At 46.6% G+C, this 26,535-nt stretch overlaps 3 protein-coding genes across 3 annotated transcripts in view; 2 read left to right on the forward strand and 1 right to left on the reverse strand.

Annotated features, from left to right (window-relative positions):
- Positions 1 to 5,690, forward strand: part of LOC309543162 (uncharacterized protein) — a 23,949-nt gene extending 18,259 nt beyond the window's left edge. The window contains exons 2-3 of the mRNA XM_082242550.1: positions 3,668 to 4,069; positions 5,588 to 5,690. Of these exons, the coding sequence (XP_082098676.1) occupies positions 3,668 to 4,069; positions 5,588 to 5,637 (452 nt within the window). The 3' untranslated portion in view covers positions 5,638 to 5,690. The remainder of the gene's footprint in view (positions 1 to 3,667; positions 4,070 to 5,587) is intronic.
- LOC309543141 (uncharacterized protein) overlaps positions 1 to 26,535 on the forward strand; it is a gene marked incomplete at its 3' end in the record, with an annotated part of 1,180,881 nt that overhangs the window by 308,764 nt on the left and 845,582 nt on the right. The window lies entirely within an intron of this gene.
- GLMP (glycosylated lysosomal membrane protein) lies at positions 15,650 to 26,388 on the reverse strand. Its single transcript, XM_082242544.1, has 6 exons — positions 26,299 to 26,388; positions 22,774 to 23,031; positions 20,174 to 20,371; positions 19,606 to 19,824; positions 17,640 to 17,917; positions 15,650 to 15,912 (listed from the first exon to the last, which is right to left on the reverse strand). The coding sequence occupies exons 1-6, from the start codon at positions 26,380 to 26,382 to the stop codon at positions 15,741 to 15,743; spliced, it is 1,209 nt and encodes a 402-aa protein (XP_082098670.1). The 5' UTR covers positions 26,383 to 26,388; the 3' UTR covers positions 15,650 to 15,740.

The following is a 26,535-nucleotide window of genomic DNA, read 5'->3' on the forward strand; positions in this document are numbered from 1 at the left end:
TCTTTCTTTCTTTCTTTCTTTCTTTCTTTCTTTCTTTCTCTCTCTCTTTCTTTCTCTCTTTCTTTCTTTCTTCCTCTCATTTTCTTTTTCTTTCTTTTTCTCTTTCCTTTTCTTTCTCTCTTTCCTTGTCTTTCTCTCTCTCTCTTTCCTTTTCTTTCTCTCTTTCCTTTTCTTTCTCTCTCTCTCTTTCTCTCTTTCCTTTTCTTTCTTTCTCTCTTTACTTTTCTTTCTCTCTTTCCTTTACTTTCTCTCTCTCTCTCTCTCTCTCTCTCTCTCTCTCTCTCTCTCTCTCTCTCTCTCTTTTCTTTTCTTTTCTTTCTTTCTCTCTCTTTTTCTCTCTCTCTTTCTCTCTTTCTCTCTTTCTCTCTCTCTCTCTTTCTCTCTCTCTTTCTCTCTTTCTCTCTTTCTCTCTCTCTCTTTCTCTCTCTCTCTTTCTCTCTCTCTCTCTCTCTCTCAGATCTCGGAGTATACTGGCATTTCTTTGCCCCTGGATACTGGCAGGCTGGTAGCTCTGATTGCTGTGCTGTATTTGATCCTCAAACATGAAGAACACGATTTGACATCTGCTTCAATGCCATAGAAATGTCAGACAAGACCAGACACATAAAATCTCTATAAAATCTCTGCCCCTGAGGACAGACCACGGCTGTGCCAACTCCGGAGCCTCCCGGACCACACCCAGATATGTTCTATTGTGGCTGGCAAGCTTGGATCTAAGTAATAAGTGGATGGCTTCAACCAAACTCTACTCCACTGGGAAATATAAGTCGTTATCATATAAATACATTTTATTTTTACATTTTTGGGAATACAAAGACGTACAGGAAGACCGCGTTCCTTTATACTGAATGCTAAGAGAATTATTTTATATTAAATTGCAAAATTTGTGCACATTTTGGTAAATCTAAGTGGAGTTGGTAGTGGAAAGCGTTAATGTTGGCTTCTTTCTATAAGCCGATTTGCTGCGAGAAATAGAAGCGGTTGGACTGGTTTGTCCAGAACGAAGAGAGAGACACACAAAGGGTTCCCTACTCATCTTTTCTTGCTGGTTCTCACTGGTTTTGCATTTGGCTAGGGTCAGTGTCACTACTGGTAGGATGAGGCCATACCTGGACCCTATAGAGGTTGCACAGGCAGTCCAACACCTCCAGGATGGCACATCAATACGTCCCATTGCCAGAAGGTTTGCTGTGTCTTCCACGGAGGAGATTCCAGGAAACAGGCAGTTACTCTAGGAGAGCTGGACGGGGGCCGTAGAAGGTCCTTAAACCATCAGCAGGACCGGTATCTGCTCCTTTATGGAGGAACAGGATGAGCACTGCTAGAGCCCTACAAAATCACCTCCAGCAGGCCACTGGTGTGAACGTCTCTGACCAAACATTTAGAAACAGACTTCATGAGGGTGGTCTGAGAGCCCGACATCCAGTTCCTGGAACTGGAGGATGGAGGAATTGATACCATTGATTGACCCCCACGCTCACCTGACCTAAATCCAATAGAACACCTCTGTTTCGGTCCATCTGAACTACCAGCAAAAATCTTTGCCCCCCCCCCCCAGCCCAAAGCCTCTCTCCTCATATGCCCCCGGCACAAATCACCCCCCAAAATTATTTCCCCTCCTAGCACAAATACCCCCATTCATTCCTATTAGCTAAAAACCTCCCCCTCCCCCCCAAAATAAATAAATAAAAAAATAAACTCCCCTCCTAGCATCATTCATATTAGCATAAATCCCCCCCCCGAAAAAAAAATTCCCCTCCTAGCATCATTCCTATTAGCACAAATTCCCCGCCCCCCAAAAAAATTCCCCTCCTAGTATCATTCCTATTAGCACAAATCCCCCGCCCCCCAAAAAAAATTCCCCTCCTAGTATCATTCCGATTAGCACAAACCCCCCCCCAAAAAAAAAAAAAAATTCTCCTCCTAGCATCATTCCTTTTAGCATAAATCCCCCCCCCCCCAAAAAAATTCTCCTCCGAGCACAAATACCCCCCAATCATTCCTATTAGCACAAATCCCCCCCCCTCCAAAAAAAATCCCCTCCTTGCACAAATCCCCCCCCCCAAATGTCCCCTTCTATCACAAATACCCCCAATTCATTCCTATTAGCACAAACCACCCCTCAAAATTTCCCCTCCTAACACAAATACACCCCAATCATTCCCATGAGCACAAACCCCTTTGAAAAGTTTCCCCTCCTAGCACAAACCTGTCCCCTCCCCCCCACTATATCACCTTTTCTAGCACAAACTCCCCAAATCCCCCCTTCCAACACAAATCCACCCAAATCACCACTCCTAGCACACCTCCCCAACTTTCCCTTCCTAGAACAATTATTATCACCCTGCTGCTCCCCAAATTCCCCCTCCCGCCAATGACCTCATGGTGACCCCACCTCAAATTATACCACAGTGCCCAGGGCAGCCGCCCCTTCTGCCCACCCCTAGTTCTTGCCCTGCACATGGCAAGGGCACGTTCCATCGTTGTCAGGAAGCCAGTCTAGAACAATAATGTGCTACAGACACTGGAAGACAGAGACAGGAAGTAAGAGGAAATCTCCCCAAGCTGAAGGCGGACTTCCACCTTTGAGGGTTGTCATCTGAATTAATTTAACAATCTGATGCCAATCTTCACAATTCTCTTTTTTTTGGCAACAAAAGTTTTACATTATTTTCCCCCTTACTTTCTGGTCCTTCCGATCAGAGCTGCTGTTAGAAATCATGGGGGTCACGTACAGCCTACCTGACACCCCCCCCCCCCCCGAGACCCCCAGACCTCCGGTGTCACACTTCTAAGACAGAGAAAAAGATTGAGGACATACGTAGATTCCTCAATGCCTTTCTCTGCAGCCTCAGCTGTGCTGCAGAATTAATGGACAGGAATAGCTCTGTACAGAAGCCCCTTGTTAATTCACAAACTGAAGCCTAATAAATATAGTTTACTAGGCTTCAATTATAAAAGAACACAGGGGCGATCGGTACCGGTTGCTTTCTGTGTTCATTCAGGGTAGGAAGGAGCTAGTAAATGTGACACGTTTACTGCCCCCCCCCCCTCTCGCTTCTGACACCAGCAATGCACGCAGGGGCACATAGGGGGATCAGAGCTTTGGGAAAAGGGGGTCTGATTTCGGAGGGGTGTGATCAGAATAGTGGGGGAAGACAATTACTGGAACCAAGTGGGAGAAGGTGGCCCTATGTCCCTATGTGCCCCCGCCTGCAGTACTCCTGGGTGTCAGGATGGAGAGGGGGGAGGCCAATAAACATGTCATATTTACTGTCCCCATTACAGGCATTTCCTGAATGAACATGGTACCGATCACCTCTGTGTTCATTCATAACTGAAGCATAGTAAACAATGTTTGTGAATGAACAAGGAGCTTCTGTACAGAATGCACCCTGTTCATTCATTCTGCAGGACAGCTGAGGCTGCAGGGAGGTGTCACAGAGGGATCGGTTCCAGTAACTGCACCCTACCCCGCGAGTCTGGCGAACTGCCGTAAGCTGTATGTTGAACTGATAGAGCTTGGGCCCCCATACAGGAGGACCAGTGCTACCCCCTTATCAGCCTCCCTGCTTCTGATACCCATCAAACAGGTATGATTTCCCTGAAGATGGGCTTTGGATACGTTTTTTCAGAACTAATAAAAACACATTTCGCTTTGTTCCAGATGTCCACCATGTAGAGACCCCCCAACCCACAGAAGAAAAATGGTCGCCCAGGGATTTATCCATCGCAGCCCTCAGCATCTACCAGCCCCATCCCGGAGACAATATGGACTCAGATGGAGCCACCAGGACTCATCCATCTTTTGCTGAATCAGCCGACGGTTTGAATGGTGCTGGAGGAGGGAACATGGTTTTGGATCCAGTGTCGGTGATGGGTCATCAGTCAAACCTGGGTTTTGCTCCACAGAATTCCATTGGCCATCAAAATATGGACTCTTTAGAGGTTTCGCTAGACGACCTAGGACAGCAGGAAGTTGACTCTGCTTACTCTTCAGTATCTCATATAGAAGAAGAATCACCACACCTTATGGTGTCCCCTCCATCTCCCAGTACCTCCAGCATGGGTAAGACCTTGTTTTAATAGTAGTAGAAAGCAAATCTGCCTCACATTAACATTGATATACAGTCAAATAAGAGCATCAAACAAACATTCAAGAGTCCACGAAGACGATATCCAGGAATCTCTCCACGTCTAAGCTGAACATTCATTCCGTTGCTCTTTGGCTAGCAAGGTGCAAAGCTCAGGAGAGCCTACTCCCGCTCAGGGTATACATTCTGCCAGAAGCAGAACTAGAACCTTCAGGGCCCCGGTGCAATAAACCACAAAGGGCTCTCTCTATAACTTTTGTGATGATACCTCGCATGTGTGGTGCAAACACTGTTTACAAATGCATGCTCATTTTTACGAGCTTTTTTCTATTATTACTTTTGTTACTTTATTTTTTATGTAAACATCCCTTGTGAAAACAATAGGCAGTGACAGGTACTCTTTACTGAGAGATCTGGGGTCTATTAGAACCCAGATCTCATCTCTGCACAGGTACTCTTTAATGAGAGATCTGGGGTCTATTAGAACCCAGACCTCATCTCTGCCCTTAAAAGTTTCAGATCAAACTCAGATTGGTTTGATCCAAAGCTTTACCTTTCCGGTAAACAAAAGACCAGAACCGGAAGTGATAAAATACTCGTTGCTTCCTGTTTACAAATGCATGCTCATTTTTACGAGCTTTTTTCTATTATTACTTTTGTTACTTTATTTTTTATGTAAACATCCCTTGTGATAACAATAGGCAGTGACAGGTACTCTTTACTGAGAGATCTGGGGTCTATTAGCACCCAGATCTCATCTCTGCCCTTGGAAGTTTCAGCTCAAACTTGGAAAGCTTTGGATCAAACCAATCTCTTTCCGGTAAACAAAAGACCAGAACTGGAAGTGATAAAATACTCGTTGCTTCCAGTTTGGCATACCATAGGAATGATTGGGGTTGTTCCGGTCCCCGATCAGCTCTATGGTAAGCTGGCCAAACCAGAGGGACAGGAAAGCATGGAGAGGCATCAGAGGGTGGTGGAAAGCATGGAGAGGCAACCCCTCTGGCCACCTGTAAAAGCAATCCAGTGGCTAATTAGCTGCTAGGATAGCTTTTACATAACAGAGAACCACCAGCTTAAAAAAACAATACCAGGATGATGCCTGTAGGTGCAAACATTGTCCCATTAGAACACTTCAAAGTGCTTCTGTGTACACGTATTGAGTTGGCAAGTTTGGTAATGGCCCGTCCCAAAATTTCTCCTGGTGTATAGGTGTGGGAGATTGTGGTGGAGAACTTAGAGCAGGGATCCCCAAACTACGGCCCTCCAGCTGTTGCAGAACTACACTTTCCATGAGGCATTGTAAAACTCTGACATTCACAGACATGACTAGGCATGATAGGAATTGTAGTTCTTGAACAACTGGAGGGCCGTAGTTTGAAGACCCCTAGCTTAGAGTATAGGTTGGTTTGGTTGGTTGGCTGGCTTGGTGGAGAGTAAAATGAATTGTCAAGTGTTATTATAAACATTTAACATCCATATTATTTTCTTAGAAACCGATGTTGGAGTGGACCCCGAGACAGGTGAACGTGCCATGGAGTAGCAGCCATAAGAATGCTTCACAAGGGGGAAAACTTTGTAGCAGAATTAGAAGAAGTTCAGTCTTTCTGATGGATTGGTCCTGTGTATCCAATATTTCAGGTTTCTGAAAACAAACTAATTGTGGACAGGACTGGCCAGTAGACCATTAGAAGACATCTTCTCTCTAAAGAAACAAGAGTTGATATAATTCACCAATGTTTGGACCTTTCTGTTCGGCAAGCAAACATGGCTTGTCCTATTTTGGAAGAATGGACCTGTCTGGACAACATGTGGTCATGAATGGTATATACAGTACATCCAAACAACACACGTTTCTGTGTGAGGAACACTAATCCATGTTTTGCACTAGAACCATCCAAATATATTAGAGGTTAGCACCGACCCAAAACATTCTCGAAGGGAAAAATGTCATGAATTGCTCTTTTGGACCACAACTAGGCCTTTGGTTACTGTTTTTGGACAAAAATTTGCCAATTTGTTTTAAGTGTAAGGCCTCTCCTTCCTAATTTATCAGGAATTATGACGTGTGAGCAAACCTGTATGGTGGTCATGGATGAAAAATAGTAACTGTAACACGAATTACTTCAAAAAAAGGGACAGGGGCATTTATTTGGATGCAGGATAAGGGAAGGTTTAGGGTTTTGTGGACACATTTGCTTATTGCACCTCTCGTAGACTGATGTGGAGAGATCTCTCCATCATGGTTTATCTCGTTGTTATGGTCTACTTTGGGGTGTTCAAGCTCCGTTGCATTTTCTGGAAACGGAAGGGAGACAACAGGAAGTGTGGAGAAATCTACCCCTAGGAAGAGAAATTCACTACTGTAAAGCCCCGTACACACGAGAAGAAATTCGGCCGGAAATTTTCGTCCGACGACCGATCTGCCGATTTTCGGCTTGTTAGTATGGTGCTTCCGACAACCGACTCAGACTTTTCGGCTGAAAAAATCCTGGTGTGCAGGCTATATAATTTTTGTCGACCATCAAAACACATCCCATTTTCGTCTTATTAGTACAGATTTCGATGGGGAAAAAATCTTATGAGCAAGACTGGGCATGCTCAGAGATGAAAGAACACATAGAAAGCAATCCAACACATGACATCACTTCTGAAGTAGAATTCTGTCATACGGGAAAATTTGTGTGCAGTCTAGAGCACGTTCCAACCAACAGACACCACTCTGGACAAAAGACGGACGACCGGTCGGCGGAAATTCGTTGCGTGTGTAAGAGGCTTTAGAGTTCTCTTGGGAAAAAGGTGTCTCCACTGAAGCTTTATCACCCATCCTTCTTTCCACAACAACCCCAAATTTTCAAAACCCAGTTGTCATAGGGACAGAAAGTGAGGTGATATTTTCTGAACATGGGCACAGACAGCAAAAAAATGGTACAAGGGTGGTAACCCTTCCCTATGCTATCCAAAAAACCTAAGAATTATTCTTATTATTCTTTTGGCTGGAGCTATACCCAAAAAATGTACCTGTTCCGACTTACAAACAAATTCAACTTAAGATCAAACCTACAGTCCCTATTTTGTTTGTAACCCATGAACCGCCTGTATCTGGTGGTTTAGCTCCAACGTATCTTCCAAAGGCTGTAAAAACACCTCTGGTTGCTCTTTACACCGGAAGAGATGACTTCTTGGCTTGACTTGACTGAAATCCGGACTCCCAGAACAATGGCTGAATCTGACATATTGTGAGCCTATGGGTTGGTGGTCAAAACGTGGCTTTACTTTTTGCTAAACCTTTGTGTACCAGTACTGCTTGGACTGAGAAGAAGGGGGTAGACCCCCAAAAGCTGGTCCTGTTAAAAAAAAAAAAATATCATGGAGAGTACTCAACTGACGTGGTCATCCCAATATGTGAAATTTGGTAATAATTTAGCGTCATCTAAAAATTGGGGATCATTTCTATCTCCAATGTAGAGGAAAATCAACTTGGGTTCAGGGAAGTGGAGGAGAACCTTCACTCAAGTGGACTTATGGTATGTAGGCTCATTTACACTTGCTTCAATTTTTACACATATTAAAGCACCTATTGCTTCAACAACTGATTTAATGAAGCTTGCCGTGTGTGTGGGTGTGTATTTTCTATTTGTTTTAAAGGGGCCCTGCAGAACCCCAGCTCAGTAGTACCCTCACTCAGCAAATCTCCAACCCATTAGAAACCCCTTGTTCAACAGATCCACATCTTATTAGTACCCTCTTTTGGCAGATCCCCTGAACAGTAGTACCCCCAGCTCTGCTGATCCCCCCGCTCAGTAGTAACCCCCAGCTCCTCTGCTCCCCTCCTGCTATATTGCTCCCACGCTGCACACAGTGCACCACATGTGAAGTTAATAGTTTTTCCCTCTCTGGTCCCCCAGCTCTGCTGATCTTCTGCTGCTTTTTCCCAGTGGCAGCTGGTGCTCGGTAATTCAGGGAGGGGGGGGGCGGAAAACCAATTTTGGGGCCCCCCCGTATGGCCGGCTGGCCTCCTTACCTCCTCCTGTCCAAGCCGGGGAGTGCTGGATGGCTGAGCCGCCTGCCGTGTGTCTCCTCCCTCTTCCTGGCCAGTAAGAGCGCTTCTCCTTTTGACCAATCAGCAAGGGGGACTCACAACCCTCTTCCTGATTGGCTGGAAGTGGAATCAGTGTTACAATAGCGAATATTTATTCGCTATTGCCATACAACTGGGTGGGCTGGGGGTGCAGAGCCCACCCTTTTTTGAAGTCTATTAGAGCCTCTGGCTCTAAAAAAAAACCCATTGGAATCCATGCAGCGCCCCAGATAGGGGGGGGGGGGCAGCACCCCTGCGCCCCTAATGGACGGGCCGTGACTGCTCGTTCGTCTAACTCTGGTTCCCGCTCACCTTTTGCTATAGCCTTCCCATGTTGCACAACGCATGTGCTGTCTACTAGTTGCTTTGCTCCAGTCTGAAGCCCACTTACCTTCCTGTTGCTCCACTCTGCACATCAGATGTGACCTCTTCACCAGACACTTCCAGAATATATGAACAGGAAGTGACTGCTGATGACTTTCTGGTTTGCTTATTGGTTTCCCAGTGCATCCGGGGATATCTCATACCTGCAATACCTCCAAAAATAAGCAAATCTAACTCTGAATAAAATAAAAGCCCCTCAAAAGCTGCAGGTGGTGTAAGCAAGCTTTGTCATAGACTTCTGTGGAGGCTTTGAAGCACCAAGAAAGCAACATGGGGTTTAATTTTTGAAGCAAACGTATGGTGTAAACAGGTATGTAGGGTACCTATTGTATTTAGTGACAGGAAAGCTAACTCTGAATAAAAACCCCTCGAAAGCTGAAGGTGCTGCTGTAGGCAAGCCTTGTCATAGACTTCTGTTGAGGCTTTGAATCACCAAGAAAGCAACATGGGGTTTAATTTTTGAAGCAAACATATGGTGCAAACAGGTCTGTAGGGTAACTATTGTATTTAGTGACAGGAAAGCGAACTCTGAATAAAAACCCCGCAAAAGCTGCAGGTGCTGTATGCAAGCGTAGTCATAGACTTCTGTGGAGGCTTTGAAGCACCAAAAAAGCAACATGGGGTATCATTTTTGAAGCAAATGCATGGTGCAAACAGGTCTGTAGGGTAACTATTGTATTTAGTGACAGGAAACTAACTCTGAATAAAAACCCCTCGAAAGCTGAAGGTGCTGCTGTAGGCAAGCCTTGTCCTAGACTTCTGTGGAGGCTTTGAAGCACCAAAAAAAGCAACATGGGGTTTTATTTTTGAAGCAAGCGCATGATGCAAACAGGTCTGTAGGATACCTATTGCATTTAGTGTCAGGAGCTTTGATTGACATTCATATTTCTTTAAAAAAAAAGTATGTCCAATAATGTCCATAATTTTTGAAGCAAGTGTAAACGAGTCCTTAGGGTAGGTCAATGTATACAAAAAAAAAAAAAAAAAAGAATGGAAAAGCAAAATGATTTATCCCTATGATCACCAGAGCCATCTAGTGGCCACATTGTGGTATTTGTTTTTTCTTTTTTTTTGCCGCATTTCTGATAAGCATAATGGCCACTAGATGGAGCAGAAGATCAAAGCAGATAAACAACATGGAGCTTTTCCAAAAAGTTTTTTTGTTTCCTTAGATGTGAATGTAATAATGTCTGATGTATTTTTGGGTTGTTGGTGATGGAGGGGAGTTTTGTGGCAATGGGGGTGGGATGGGGGGGGGGGTTTCATATTCAGGAGCTAATTACCCCAATATTCCATTTTGTATAGACTGTATCAGCTTTTATAAAGTGATTTTAAACAGACGATTGTTGTCAGCAGATCCGGTCATTGGATATAATTGGTGAAAGCAATCCGAATCGGCTAGAATTTATTTTATACATCTGCTGTGAGAATATTTCTGATCTTGAATTTCAGCCAAAACATCTTCAAGCTATGAAGTGTGGAAAGGTAAAGAACCGCTTCTCCGGCTGGTATTGCCATGTGTCCCCCACTGCGGAGATCGTCCGGCCATTGTGATTGGTGTCACCAAGACAGGAAGTCAGGAGATCGCCCCCCCCCGCTCCCAACTATCTCTAGTGACAGCCAATCCCATATCTCCTCAGGGCTGAAACATGTTGGGATAATTGTCTTGTAGTGTTCTTATTCCCTGTCTGATTTATGGCGTTCAGCAGGTTATACTAACTGAATAAACAACTGACTCACAGGTGAAGTAACGATGTTTAAAAGTTTATATTTTTTTCCCCCAAAAAACATTTTAACACAAACAAAACAATGTATCTTATGGAAGACAAATTACAAAATATACCCGTTCCAGCGTTTAGGATAAGACTTCCATATTAAAGAACAGACATGTCAAGAAAAAAAAAAAAGTGTCCCCCCCCCCACGTAAAACTGATATTTCAGAGTTTGGTGGATGCTGCAGCAATAAACCCCCTGTTGGGCTCTTCTATAGCTTGAGAATCTGTTGGTGAGACCTTGGTTGCCCAGATTTGTACAACAGCTCAACAGCTGTACCTACGATGAGGGGTTCCCACCATCCCTGTGCCGAGTTCCTGGGTCTGCTTACCCATAGTGACAGGTACCCACCATCCCTGTGCCAAATTCCTGGGTCTCCATACCCATAGTGACAGGTTCCCACCATCCATGTACCAAGTTCCTGGGTCTCTATACCCATAGGGACTAGAATGATGGGTTCCCACGAAGCTAGAGCCGAGTTTCTGGGTGTCCATAACCATAATGATGTGTTCCCATTATCCCTAAGCTAAGTTCCTGGGTTTCCATACCCAAAGTGACGGGTTCCCACCATCCTTGTGCTGAGTTCCTGGGTCTCCATACCAATAATGATGGGTTCCCACCATCCCTGTACTGAGTTCCTGGGTGTCCATAACCATAAATGATGGGTTTCCACCATCCCTGTGCCGAGTTCCTGGGTCTCCATACCCATAGTGACAGGTACCCACCATCCCTGTACTGAGTTCCTTGCTCTCCATACCCATAAATGAAAGGTTCCCACCACTCCTGTGCCGAGTTCCTGGTTCTCCATACCCATAATAATGGGTTCCCACCATCCCTGTGCCGAGTTCCTGGTTCTCCATACCCATAATAATGGGTTCCCACCATCCCTGTGCTGAGTTCCTGGGCTCTCCATACCCATGACAGGTTCCCACCATCCCTGTGCTGAGATCTGGGGTCTCCATACCAATAATGATTGGTTCCCACCATCCCTGTGCTGAGATCTGGGGTCTCCATACCAATAATGATGGGTTCCCTCCATCCCTGTGCTGAGTTCCTGGCTCTCCATACCCATGACAGGTTCCCACCATCCCTGTGCTGAGATCTGGGGTCTCCATACCAATAATGATGGGTTCCCTCCATCCCTGTGCTGAGTTCCTGGGTCTCCATACCCATTATGACGGGTTGCCACCATCCCTGTGCTAAATTCCTGAGTTCCAATTGTTGATTGAGTTTTGTACGTCAGTCTTGTCCCAATTAAAAAAGGAAAGATTTCATAACTGCATTTTTTAAACATCAACTGTACCGAAGTCTCATCCATACCGATCTCTGGTGCAGCTGGCAACCCTTGTACCATGTGTGGTCCCTTTAAAGAGTAGCTTAAGCAAGGTCAACCTAGAACAACTTGCAGTCACTGCGCAGCGGCTGCACCACAGAAAGACCATCAGACCCATAAATGCCCACATATCCAGAATAACAAAATCTAAAAAGAAAACTAAAAGCACTCAACCGATTCAGAACTTCGAAATTAAAACAAATTATATATAAAATTAACCACACAAACAATAACTTGTACAACTTGAAACAATTATGTGCGTCGGGTGCGTACATGACGCAGCATCACCCGTTTGGTTCTTAAGTAAAAGGGAAACCCCCCAACTTTTCAACAAACCGGACATTTTAAGGCCTCACAAATTCCTAAACACTATTTACTCCTTATCATTTGATACACCCGTACAGGCTCTTTAAGTATCCACTGTGGCCGAACATGATGGAATTCTGATCATTGCTGCAGAGATTTCCTGCAGGGAACTCCCTTTCTGGGATAATCAATTTTCCAATTGGACATAAAGGATACTTTAAGAGTCCACAGAGGAGGGAAAAATATATATATATATATATATATATATATATATATATATATATATATATATATATATATATATTTTTTTTTTTTTAAGCCTTAAAATATATAAGTTACACACATGTATAAAATATCTGTATATGTGTGTACTTTTTTTTTTTAAAGCCTTAAAATAGAATATATATATATATATATATACATATACACACACACACACACACACACACACACACATACACACCTACCACTTTTTTTTTTTTTTTTTTTTTTTAAAGCTTAAAATAGAGACCTATCTATATTTTAAGGCTTCATAAGTTTTTTTACATAAAGACTTAAAAAAGAAGATAGATAGAATCTAAGGCTTTAAAAAAAAAAATACACACATATATTTATATGTTTATATTCTTTGCTAAACGTTCGATATCCCACTTAATGGAGAGTCAGTAGTAAAGCTGCACACTCTGAAATCAAACGAGTTGTATTACCTGAAACAAACCACAGGGTGGCAGCAAAACACCACCAAGTTAAACTATGGCTTGTGAGTTACTTAGTCCTTGTTTAACTTGCCAGTGCTTTGCTGCCACCTTGTGGTTTGTTTCAGGTTCTTCAGTGACCTAGTTCGGTGTGCTTGAAGCAATCATTAGGATAATTCAAAATTTGAGCAGTTCACAAAGTGATTTAGGCAGCTTAAAAATAGCTCTATAGAAAAAAAAAAAAAAAAAATATATTTTTTTTTTTTGAAATTTGTTTTAAAGGAAGTGGGGAAGGAGCGGTGCTTACAGGAAATGCACTGATTTTTAGAAGGCATAATGCATCTTTATGAAAATGAACTGGCGTTAAGGAATCTGGTGTCACACTGATGAATGACAGCCGAGCTGGTCACACCCATCTCCTGCACACACCCCTGCTGATAGGACACCTCTGAGATACACTAAAACCTTCCGGGATAACAAAGTAAAGCTTCTTCCTCTCCAGGCCTCCCACCATCATTAGCATTAGGTGGTACAGGCAGGGCCGGGACAAGAAGTGGGCAGGAGGGGCGGTTTCCCTGGGCGCAATAGTTAATTGCAGGGATGGGGGGGCGCCTTGACCCTAACCCCTAAGGGAAGGGGGGGGGGCGCAGTTTGGCATCCTTGCCCTGGGCGTTGGATGACCTTGTCCCAGCACTGGGTACAGGTGCTCTTTAAAGCCAATCTCTGGCCATATTTAGGCTGGGGTTACACTGTTGTGGCGACCATAAATTGTGCAAGAATGTACGTTGGGTTAAGGGAGATCATTCACTTGAATGGGCTTCCTAAGGCACCAAATTGAACCCAACATTGAACAAACAAACTTACAAAGCACTCTTTAATGGGCTTGAACCCTTGTGGTCTTGGTCTGCACCCTTTTTCGTGAGGTCACCATGACATCACAGCACTCTTTAATGGGCCTGAACCCCTGTGGTCTTGGTCTCCACCCTTCTTCGTGAGGTCACCATGACATCACAGTCTTCTGGTGCCTGATGGACCTTGTGGTCTGGACAGCAAGTGGGAAGTGAGATTGGCACTTTAAGAAGGACCTCCCACTGTGCAGTCCAGAAGATTGTAGACCACCGATCTGGGTGAATATTTGGGGTTTTAGTGTAATTTTAAGGTGGGGAAGAAGCAGGGCTTTAAGGAATTCCAAAACAAAAATGCACCATTTTGTTCCCAAACACCCTCCAACAAAATTCCAGTTTATCATGAAGTGGTGACATGGCAAGAACACCAAATTCGGGCCAACCGGCATCAGTAAAAATATCACTTCCACCCAGGAAAGGTGCCGATACGGTCCATGACAGGTGCACTTTAACCCGCCCTCCCCTGGGGTATAAAGGCCTGCAGGTGGGGGGGGGGGGGGCACAGAGCTCCCTGATTTCCATTGGTTCTCAGAAGAAAGCACCGTCCAATTAGGAGTTTGCATTGCTAAAGAAAGAAAAAGGCAGTTGGCAAGACTTGGCCATCGTCCCCCCATCTACAGAGAGACAAAAACAACCCCAATTGGTCACTTCAAAAACAAGACCCAAAGCCAAATCTAGAAGCCTGGTTTTGGATGGAGCGCCTACAGGAGGATCAAAGCCACCACACTCCACAACCCGTTAAATTCTCAATTCCCAATCACCGAATTGGTCCTCCTTTATCGCTGGCTGTCAGCCAACTAGGAGACCAGAAAAGCAGCTAGATCAGTGGGGGGGTGAAATTCAGAAAAGCCCAACTCCAGGCCAAAATGTTTTTTCCTTGGGGGGGGGGGGGGTAGAGCCCTCACCAGGTTTTTATTGGAAGCTCAGGGATTACCTATAAAATATTTGGACAGGGAAGACAAACAGAAGAACACAATGGGTTAACGGCCAATTCTGACGAAACGCGTTGGTATCTACTTTTTTTGTCGTTATGGGCCCTTAGATCTTTGGCCCGGTGCCCTTTTTGGTATCTTTTTTCACACTGCTATCACCGTTTGTGTCACCACTGCAGAGATTCAACCTCACAATTTGTCCTGTTGACCATCTTCAAAATAAAGGTCATCCGTGTTCCTGTGCCAGGACAGGAAGTGATGGCAAATCTCTCCAATGGGGAAACCAATCTATATTTTGTAGAGCGGAGAGGGGTTAGAACCTCTGAAGTTTTATTGTGGTTTGTGCCTTCCTGACCTGATGACAACTGTCCTTCACATTTCTTGTAAGGGTGTCGCCCCAAGGAGGGAGGGGGGAATCAAAAGAGGAAAAAAAAAGAAATTTTAAAGCTGAACTCCAGGATAAGCAGATATTGTCCAAATCCATCAGATCTCTTTCCTTATGCAGGGTGACTGCGGTCTTGTCTCCACCCCTTCCTGCAATTTCCTGCCTTAGGGGCCCCTCCCACAGATCTACTCTCTCCTTGTACAGGGTGACTGGTTTTGTCTTCACCCCCCATAGTTCTCTGCAGGCAGCCTGTAGTGGGTGGAGTCTGCTGGTCCCTCCCACCTCTCCTTGTGCAGGATGACTGGCCTGGTCTCCACCCACCCTGGAGTTCAGCTTTAACTCTTCCCCACTAAATCCAAAACTAAAAAAAAAAAAAAAAAAGTTGGGCTGGAGTTGGGCTTTAAATTTACAGTCCAAGACGCATGCATGCTCAACCTGTGGCCCTCCAGCTGTTGCGGGACTACAAGTCCCATGAGGCATTGCAAGCTGCTAACAGTTGCAAGCATGGCTCCCAAAGGTAGAGGCATGATGGGAGTTGTAGTTCCGCAACAGCTGGAGGGCCACAGGTTGAGCTCCCATGGCTGTAAGCCGTATTCAGGGAGCTCAATGAAAAACCAAGTTCCAGGTCTTTGGCCGCAGATCTTTGTAAAGAGGTCAGTGATAAGGTCAAAATATTGTAAACAATCCCTTTAAGTCAGGTGGCATCCGCCGCTAGAGCGGTCACCAATCAGAATCCGCCGCTAGAGCGGTCGCCAATCAGCATCCGCCAGCTGTGAGTCCGTCCTTATTGCCATTGGTCAGTTTCAAGTTTCTTTGTGCAAAATAGTCCCGAGGCGGAGTCGTCCTCCCCTCCTAGTTCACCGGCTCGTAGTTGGGCACCACTGTCTTCCTCCTTATCACCAACACCACGATGGCGCCCACGATTAGCAGCAGCAGGGGCGCGCCCAGAGCCACCGCCATGATGCAGAGGACCAGCACGGAGAAGGAATCGTGGGGCGGCGTACCATAACCGATCAACGCTGACCTGCAATGAGAACCGCTGGAGTAAAAGGAATGCAGATCCATTGGAAAATAATTGCATTGACAATTTATAAAAAAAAAAAAAATGAAACTGGAATTTTCATTAACCTAATGCAGACGCCTCCTGGCCCTTTAAGGAGGTTTATGATGCTGGGAGGCGGGGCGGGGCTTAAGAGCATGTGACTGCCGTGATTGGCAAAAAATCCCAACCACAAGCAATGATCGGGAGCTTTCGGTTGCACAGCAATTTACGCAACTATGCGGTCCCTCTGCGTCGAGAGGCCGCATATTTGCGCGCGGCAGGCGATAAGGGTTAAAATAATCCCTGATGATCCTGCCATGAATGCCCTTGTCCAGGCACTGTTACAGGGTGACAACGCTCTGTCCCCGGCTCCCAATTGGGCTGTTTGGACACACATTACACAGAAATGGTACACTGGTGTCACCAATAGAGGGGTGCAGGCAGGAATGCTATAGTGGGCCAGGGCCTTACCCCAGACCAGACAGGGTTGCCTGCTGTGGCCATAGCCTAGACGGCAGCTGCCGCGCCTGTGCACAGGATCCACTCTGGCTCAGTGCACATGCTCCTTTCCCCACTTGACCCTCAGCTGAAAGCCTCTTACTCCCAGGGAGCTTGCACTTTGACATCTCAGGTCATCAGCAAGACATTGGGTGATACATGAATGAAGAGCACAGTGGGTCCTGTGAGAGGACCTCTATGACTAAGCCCCAGTGGGTGGGGTGAAACTCGTTGGTGGTGTGTTCTGCGGCATGTTCTGCGGAGTGGACTGAGCAAGCGGTGGTTCTGTATCACATTGGGTGATACATGCATGAAGAGCACAGTGGGTCTTGCGAGAGGACCTCTATGACTAAGCCCCAGTGGGTGAGGCGAAACTCGTTGGTGGCGTGTTCTGCGGCATGTTCTGGGGAGTGGACTGAGCAAGCGGTGGTTCTGTATCACATTGGGTGATACATGCATGAAGAGCACAGTGGGTCCTGCGAGAGGACCTCTATGACTAAGCCCCAGTGAGTGGGACGAAACTCGTTGGCGGAGTGTTCTGCGGAGCGGACTAAGCAAGCGGTGGTTCTGTTTCTTTGTTCATTGACACTACTGGATGAGTGATATTTCATGCTGGCACCCTCACTTCTGAGTACCAACAGGACAACCTCAATTTTGCTTGTGGTGGCACCACAAGATTTCTGCAGGCCCTATGAGATGCCAGTACTGGGCTGGGTGGGAATAGTGGTAGAAAATTTGGTGGCCACCGATGTCAAGGCTTTATTAGGTGGACTTCCAGGAGCCCACGTGTTCCGAGAGTCACCCATGGAACCATGCAGAGCCCCACTGCCGGCATGGTGTGTGCTGAACCTGATCTCCTATAGGGGGCGCTGTCAGGTAGGCTGTATGTCCCATGATTTCCAATGACAGCCCTGATCCCAAAACCTACCTTTGGAAAGGCCATGCACCCATTGCCAAGCAAATAGAGGAGCCCATTGATTGGATTACAAATAAAGGAAAATATTGAAATATTCTGACCCAGAAAGGATCCAACCGCCTTGAAAATTTCTGTGGTCAGCTCACAGCTCCCACTCGGCCGTACAGATGGTTCCTCCTAAACCACGCCGACAATGACTGAGCAGGATGCACGCGGGGAAGTGAAACCGTCTTAAGGAACACACTGCCGCCCCCGACTAGAAGAATAAGGAGGACAGAAGTCACTTTACTCTTACCAGCCTAGGAAGCTGTGCTTGTCGTAGAAGTCACCGTCTGCAATCCCGAAGGAGACATTATAAGCTTCAATGTTGTATCCGTCAGCTAGATCTTCCCCGTAGAAAGCGTGGATGATGCTGGGAACGTGGAGGGTCTCGTTCAGGCTGTGTGGCTTGTACATTTTGCAAGGCAGGGCGTTGGCTCTACCACCACTCGCGGTGCCATATGCCACCGACTTCCACTGGAAGTAGCCAAGGGCATGACTGGTGTTGGGGAAGTCCGGCACCAATTCCATCACCTGTCAGGAGAAATAAATGGATGTAAGGAGACGGTGAATAAATAGTCGCCAAGGGCAGGTGCACAGGGATCATTATTAGTAACATTACAGAGAGTGCCTTACTCCAGTGTCTCCAGTGCTCCCAGCAATCCCTCTACTCCAGTGTCTCCAGCAATCCCTCTACTCCAGTGTCTCCAGCAATCCCTCTACTCCAGTGTCTCCAGCAATCCCTCTACTCCAGTGTCTCCAGTAACCCCAGCAATCCCTCTGCTCCAGTGTCTCCAGTGACCTCAGAAATCCCTCTACTGCAGTGTCTCCAGTGACCCCCAGCAATCCCCTCTACGCCAGTGATCCCCCCAGCAATCCCCTCTACGCCAGTGATCCCAGAAATCCCTCAACTTCAGTGATCTCTCTACTCCTGTATCTCCAGTGCCCCAAGCGAACCCTCTACTCCAGTGCCCCCAGGGATCCCCTCTACTCCAGTGCCCCCAGCAATCCCTCAACTCCAGTGTCTCCAGTGCCCCCAGCAATCCGTCTACTCCAGTGTCCCCCAGCAATCCCAGAAATCCCTCTACTCCAGTGATCACTCAACTCCAGTGCCCCCAGCAATCCCTCAACTCCAGTGCCCCCCAGCAATCCCCCAACTCCAGTGATCCCTCAACTCCAGTACCCCCAGCAATCCCTCAACTCCAGTGATCCCTCTACTCCTGTATCTCCAGTGCCCCCAACAATCCCTCTACTCCAGAGCCCCCCCAGCAATCCCTCTACTTGAGTGTCTCCTGTGCCCCCTCAGAAATCCCTCTACTCCAGTGCCCCCCAGCGATCCCCTCTACTCCAGTACCCCCCAGTGATTATTTCTACTCCTGTGTCTCCAGGGGCCCCTGCATCTCCAGTGTCACAATCCTGTGCCATCAGTGACCCTAGAGCTTATGTGTCTTCAGTGACTCCGTTACCCCTGTGCACTCCAGTGACCCCAGCAGTATCCTTTATTCTGTGACGCCCATACAACCTGAGCCCCTCTGTGACACCAGTGTCTAAATGCAGCCCCAGGTACACCCCTATATCTTCTGAACTGCCCCTCCCCCTGTGAAAATGGACCCCAGTCCTTGACACTGCTCTTTGTGATTTTAATGTGTGATTGGCAAACTAGAAGCCTCTCAATAAAGACAAAAAAATTCACACACACAACAATAAATAATGCCTGGATGTGCATTGGCAAGTATAGGTAAAGGTTTGCAAAAAACACAAGGGACACAAAGATCATCACCAGAGTCAAAAACACAAGGGACACAAAGATCATCACCAGAGTAAAAAACCACAAGGGACACAAAGATCATCACCAAAGTAAAAACACAAGGGATACACAGATCATCACCAGAGTAAAAAACACAAGGGACACAAAGATCACCACCAGAGACACAAAGATCACCACCGGAGTAAAAAACACAAAGGGACACAAAGATCATCACCAGAGTAAAAAAAACACAAGGGACACAAAGATCATCACCAGAGTAAAAAAACACAAGGGACACAAAGATCATCACCAAAGATCATCACCAGAGTAAAAAAACACAAGGGACACAAAGATCATCACTGGAGTCATCGAGAAAGAAGAAGCCGGGAACATTTACACCCCTCCTCCACCCCAGACAATACTAAACTGCCTGGAAAGGGTAGACTGCTCCTGGACATTATACATCCTAGTGTACCTCAAAGATAGTCGGGGTGTACTCATCATCAATGGAGCGGACCGACCGCATCTTCTTCCGCCCCGCCTTCTTTTCCAGGGTCACCATTTCCAGGGCGAAGCGGGAGTTATTGCCCTGCGGTTTGACCCCCGACAGCATGAACTCCACTTTGGTGCAGTTGGCATTGTGAAGCAGCCGGGGAGATGCGCGATCACGGCCCGAACCTTCGTACGCTGAGACCTGCGAGAAATAAATTGGATTTCTATCAGGATCAACAGGATTCTGTAGTTGCAGAAAATGTTTTTTGGCCCAAACAAAAAAGAAAACTAGTAAAGACACCGCATCTCAGGACTGGGAAGTTGCAGTATACGTTCTATTTTGTATTCTTGGATTTATAGGTCGATACACTTCGTTATGATTAGCTTTATATGAGTGGTTGGGTTAGTGGCTTGACCCAGGAGACAGCCAGGAAACTGGGATATTCAAAACGTCAGCTCTGGCTGCCTCCCTATTCCAGACACCTTGTAAATTGAGTCAATGGACACAGTCAGTGATTGGCTCGGCCATCCTCGGCTCTCATCTCACTCACCTGGAAGGTGACACTCCCGTTATTGAAGTTTGGGTCGGAGGAGTTCCCTCCCGACAGACGTGCCTCCAGCGAGGAGGAGTTGATGGAGTCTCTGGCGCTGTCCCAGGTGAACTCGGACAGGTGGTAAGGTGGGTAGAATAATTTACTCTCCGTACCGCTGAAATTGGCCGTGTTGTTGACGTCTTTGTATTCAAAGATCTTGAGAATGCAAAAGGGAACAAAAAACAGATATTAACCCATTGCAGGCACACTGCGCATGTTATAATAAACAGAACGTGTATAATATGCCCTGTCCTTCCCCCCCCCCCCCCCCCCCACTTACCGACCATTGTTAGGGGTGAGGACCACCTGACAGTGTTTATAAACATTGTATCTCTCCATTTCCCCATCTGATCAATGTTTATAAACAATGTTACTTTGTATCTCTTGCCATACCAACATTTGTAAACAAATGGTACTTTGTATCTCTCTATCCGCTGTCTGACCAACATTTATAAACAATGTTACTTTTGCATCTCTCTATCCGCGGTCTGATATATGCTTCTTAACGATGTTACTTTGTATCTCTTGCCTGGTCAAGATTTATAAACAATGATCAGTTGAGAGATACAAAGTAGTATTGATTATAAACCTTGATCAGGACAGAGATACAAAGTAACGTTGTTTATAAACCTTGTTACTTTGTATCTCTCAACTGATCAAGGTTTATAAACAATGTTACTTTGTATCTCTATCTCCCATCTGATAAATGTTTATAAACAATGTTACTTTGTATCAGACGGGAGATAGAGAGAGATACAAAGTAACATTGGTTTACAAATGTTGGTCAGGCAAGAGATACAAAGTAACATTGTTTACAAACTTTGATCAGAAAGGAGATGGAGAGATACAAAGTAACATTGTCTATAAACCTTGCTACTTTGTATCTCTCAACTGATCAATGTTTATAAACAATGTTACTTTGTATCTCTTCATCTCCTGTCTGATAAATGTTTATAAACAATGTTACTTTGTGTATCTCTCTCTCTCTCTCCTGTCTGATCAATGTTAATAAAACAATGTCACTTTATAAACATTGATCAGACATGAGATACAAAAGTAACACTGATTAGGACGGGAGATAGAGAGATACAAAGTAACATTGTTTATAAACATTGATCAGAGGAGAGATATAAAAGATACAAAGTGACATTGTATAGAAACATTGATCAGACAGGAGATAGAGAGATACAATGTAACAATGTAACCTTGTTTATAAACATTGATCAGAGGAGAAATAGAGAGATACAAAGTGACATTGTATAGAAACATTGATCAGACGCGAGATACAAAGTAACATTGTTTATAAACAATGTTACTTTGTATCTCTCTCTCTCTCTCCCGTCAGATCAATGTTTATAAACAATGTTACTTTGTATCTCGCGTCGGATCAATTTTTCTATACAATGTCACTTTGTATCTCTCCATTTCTCCTCTGATCAATGTTTATGAACAATGTTACCTTGTATCTTTCTATCTCCTGTCTGATTAATGTTTATAAATAATGTTACTGTGTATCTCTATCTCCTGTCTAATCAATGTTTATAAACAATGTTAGAGAGATACAAAGTAACATTGTTTATAAATGTTGATCTGATGGGAGAGAGTCAAGAGTGCCAACTGTGCCTTTCCTTTCTGCACCCTTCCTCCATTCACAGAAACAGTACTATCAGTGACTGCAGTGAAAAGTGCTCTATGATTGGAGGACTGGTAGATAAATTCAAAGTGGATGTAAACCCTGACATATCCCCAGTGCAGTGACTGTCCTCAGATGATACACAGATGCAACAAATTGTCCTAGATACGTTTTCATGCATATCTGCTGCCTTCAGCTTTCGACATTATTTAGAAAGTGCACAACATTTTTCTTCCCGTTTCAGCAGTGGGTGTGGAGTCTTGGCATACACTATGTGTGAGCTGATTGGAGGAAAGGCAACCCCCCCCTCCACATAGGCAGAGGAATAAAGAAACATGCAGAGCTGTGTTTTTAGCTCCTGTGTCGGAGAACTTGTCAGAAGTTATCATGCTAATAACAGAAGAAGTTATCATGCTAATAACAGAAGAATGGAGCAGCAGAAAGACACAGGACTTAGAGCTTTAGAGAGAAATAAGTAAACACAACAGATATATGTGCCCAGATCAGATTTCATGAATCCGGCGTTTTCCATTGTAACAACATTTCTGTTGAAGGATCTCTCCACCCAAGTGCATGATGTCAGTTACAGGTGAAGTCTGTCTGGTCACCTGAGAGAGATGAGATCTCCCCACCTCCGCTTCTGTCTCCGCCCACTTTAGGGGGGGGGGGGGGAGACTTCTCTGTCCAAAAACAGAGGGCTTTGGCATAAATGTAGCAGGTGCCCAGAACTCATGAGCATCATGGGAAATATAGTTCCAAAACATCTGGGGTGCCAAGGTTCCCCATCACTGGTCTAGGATCTGACCATCTGCTTCCAACACAAACTATAGATACGAGATTTGGGTGGAGGGACCTTTTTAGGAAATCATCATTTCAATGTATAGTGTATACATGTATGAGATTAAAATTGGGTTATGTGGCGTACCCGGGTGAAGAGCAGGGCGGTGGAATAGCGCACATGGTTGGAAGGTTCCACGCGGATGGCTCCATAGGGCTCCTGGGAGAGCAGTTTGGTCCAGTTGACCTGCAGCTGGGTGTATTCACTGTCGGTGTAGATGAGGAGGACGGTGGGGGCCCCGATGGTACTCCATACATAATGGATGGTGCTGCCGTTTCCCACTGCCCGGATATGGAGGAGGTTCTGGGTGGAGTTGGAGGAGCCAGGGTTCAACTCCAGAGAGACCTGAGGAGGGAAGAGAGATAAATGATCAAATCATTAATAGTCTGGTGAGGAGTCTAAAAATAACATTGGCCAATCAGAGCTTATCTGAAATCCACATGAAAATTCAGTACAGGGATGGTGGGAACCTCTCATAATGGGCACAGCAGGTGTACAGACCCAGGAACTCAGCACAGGGATGGTGGGAACTCCTCATAATGGGCACAGCGGGTGTACAGACCCAGGAACTCAGCACAGGGATGGAGGGAACCCCTCATAATGGGCACAGCAGGTGTACAGACCCATGAACTCAGCACAGGGATGGTGGGAACCCCTCATAATGGGCACAGCGGGTGTACAGACCCAGGAACTCAGCACAGGGATGGAGGGAACCCCTCATAATGGGCACAGCAGGTGTACAGACCCGGGAACTCAGCACAAGGATGGTGGGAACCCCTCATAATGGGCACAGCGGGTGTACAGACCTGGGAACTCAGCACAGGGATGGTGGGAACCTCTCATAATGGGCACAGTGGGTGTACAGACCCGGGAACTCAGCACAGGGATGGAGGGAACCCCTCATAATGGGCACAGCGGGTGTACAGACCTGGGAACTCAGCACAGGGATGGAGGGAACCCCTCATAATGGACACAGCGGGTGTACAGACCTGGGAACTCAGCACAGGGATGGAGGGAACCCCTCATAATGGACAGCGGGTGTACAGACCCGGGAACTCAGCACAGGGATGGTGGGAACCCCTCATAATGGGCACAGCAGGTGTACAGACCTGGGAACTCAGCACAGGGATGGTGGGAACCCCTCATAATGGGCACAGCAGGTGTACAGACCTGGGAACTCAGCACAGGGATGGTGGGAACCCCTCATAATGGGCACAGCAGGTGTACAGACCCGGGAATTCAGCAAAGAGATCAGTTCGGTAGAGTGTGAATCCTGAGTCAGTCACCATTTGTTTTTTTTTGTTTTTTTTTTAATTGCTGGACAACAGGGACAGTTCACAGCCCCCATCCGCAGTGTCTTATTTGCTGGGGATTCCCAAGGACAGGCATGGTAGGCGGGGGGAGGGGTAGCAGACATTGTACACCAATCTTTACCCAGCCGTCCACAACACACACTAGGAAGTCTGAGAATGTGAGATAACATGAGATATACAATAAGAGAAAATAAAATATACAACCACATATATAGGAGATCCGATGCAAGGGCATCCAACGGGACCGAGATCCGACGGACAGAGATCCAACGGACCGAGATCCAACGCAACGGCATCTAACGGACCGAGATCCAACGCAACGGCATCTAACGGACCGAGATCCAACGCAACGGCATCTAACGGACCGAGATCCAACGCAACGGCATCTAACGGACCGAGATCCAACGCAACGGCATCTAACGGACCGAGATCCAACGCAACGGCATCTAACGGGACGGAGATCCAACACAACGGCATCTAACGGGACGGAGATCCAACACAACGGCATCTAACGGGACGGAGATCCAACGTAACGGCATCTAACGGGACGGAGATCCAACGTAACGGCATCTAACGGAAACGAGATCCAACGTAACGGCATCTAACGGACCGAGATCCAACGCAACGGCATCTAACGGACCGAGATCCAACGCAACGGCATCTAACGGACCGAGATCCAACGCAACGGCATCTAACGGACCGAGATCCAACGCAACGGCATCTAACGGACCGAGATCCAACGCAACGGCATCTAACGGACCGAGATCCAACGCAACGGCATCTAACGGACCGAGATCCAACGCAACGGCATCTAACGGACCGAGATCCAACGCAACGGCATCTAACGGACCGAGATCCAACGCAACGGCATCTAACGGACCGAGATCCAACGCAACGGCATCTAACGGACCGAGATCCAACGCAACGGCATCTAACGGACCGAAATCCAACGCAACGGCATCTAACGGACCGAGATCCAACGCAACGGCATCTAACGGGACGGAGATCCAACGCAACGGCATCTAACGGGACGGAGATCCAACGCAACGGCATCTAACGGGACGGAGATCCAACGCAACGGCATCTAACGGGACGGAGATCCAACGCAACGGCATCTAACGGGACGGAGATCCAACGCAACGGCATCTAACGGGACGGAGATCCAACGCAACGGCATCTAACGGGACGGAGATCCAACGCAACGGCATCTAACGGGACGGAGATCCAACGCAACGGCATCTAACGGGACGGAGATCCAACGCAACGGCATCTAACGGGACGGAGATCCAACGCAACGGCATCTAACGGGACGGAGATCCAACGTAAAGGTATCCAATGGACGGAGATCCCACGTAAAAGCATCTAACGGACGGAGATCCAACGTAACGGCATCTAACGGGACGGAGATCCAACGCAACGGCATCTAACGGACAGAGATCCACCGTAAACGACATCTAGTCCAGGGCAATGATCGTCAGCTCACTAGACTACAAGGAACTACAAGTCCCAGGCAGAAGTCAGTGAGTGTCCCACCCAGACTCAAACTACAAGTCCCAGCATGTACCAGATCACAAGGCACACTGGGAATTGTAGTCCTCCAGGCTGTGTATAGGAGAACACCCTCCCTGCAGACTCAGAATCCCAAAATATCAAGCCATGTTTGTGTAATCAAAAAGGAACTACAAATCCCAGCATATACTAGCAACCCCCCCCCCCCCAGAGAATGCTGGGAGTGGTAGTCCCCCAGACTGGATACACACTACACCTCACCCCCCAAATCAAAGACAACGGGCAATGGCTCCTAACACAAAGTGAAACTACAAGACCCAGCATGGTTTAGGGGGCTCCAGGTCACAGGGCACGATGGAAGTTGTAGTCCCCAGACAGTGTATATAAATGCATCCCTCTCTGAATCACAGCCCCATAAATTAGGACTCATTACCCCCCAAGGTGGAACTACAAGACTCAGTATGCCTTGGCAACCTCTGGATCACAGGGCATGCTGGGAGTTGTAGTCCCAGCAGGTTTTGTACAGAAACCTCCCCTCCCAGTCTGATTCACAGTACAATAACCCACGGCTCATTACCCAAAGAGGTACTACAAGTCCCAGCAAGACCTGGCGCCCGCTGATCACAGGGCACACTAGGAGTTGTAGTCCTCCAGAGTTGTGTAACGATTCCCCTCCCCATCCCCCGAACCACAGACAATGAATCTGCCAATAGCAAGACTCCAACCCCCACTCACAGGGTATACTGGGGTTTGTAGTCCCCCCCCCCAGGCTCCTCCCTACACCTCTCACCTTCCTGGTCTCCTCCTCAGGGGCCCCTGTGGCCCCCAGCCCAACACAAAGGGCCCAGAGCAGCAGCTGCACCTCCACTCTCATGACTCCAACCAGCCAAATACTTCCTCCTCTGGCATGTGACTACAAGTCAGCTGATCACAGCCAGGGGGAGGGGCATCTGCTCTTAAAGGGACACACCTCATTGTTTAAAAATTGATCTTTTGTAACCAATCAACCTTTGCATCCCATGGCTGT

This window comes from Pelophylax lessonae, assembly GCF_965119305.1.
Source record: "Pelophylax lessonae genome assembly, chromosome: 13".
Taxonomy (NCBI): Eukaryota; Metazoa; Chordata; class Amphibia; order Anura; family Ranidae; genus Pelophylax; species Pelophylax lessonae.

Excerpts from the sequence above, each read along its gene's own strand:
- GLMP (XM_082242544.1), bottom strand. The coding sequence starts at position 26,382 with ATGAGAGTGGAGGTGCAGCTGCTGCTCTGGGCCCTTTGTGTTGGGCTG. Across the intron at positions 20,372-22,773 it reads CCGCCCTGCTCTTCACCCGG|ATCTTTGAATACAAAGACGT; the intron begins GTACGCCACATA and ends TGCATTCTCAAG. Across the intron at positions 19,825-20,173 it reads ACGGGAGTGTCACCTTCCAG|GTCTCAGCGTACGAAGGTTC; the intron begins GTGAGTGAGATG and ends TATTTCTCGCAG.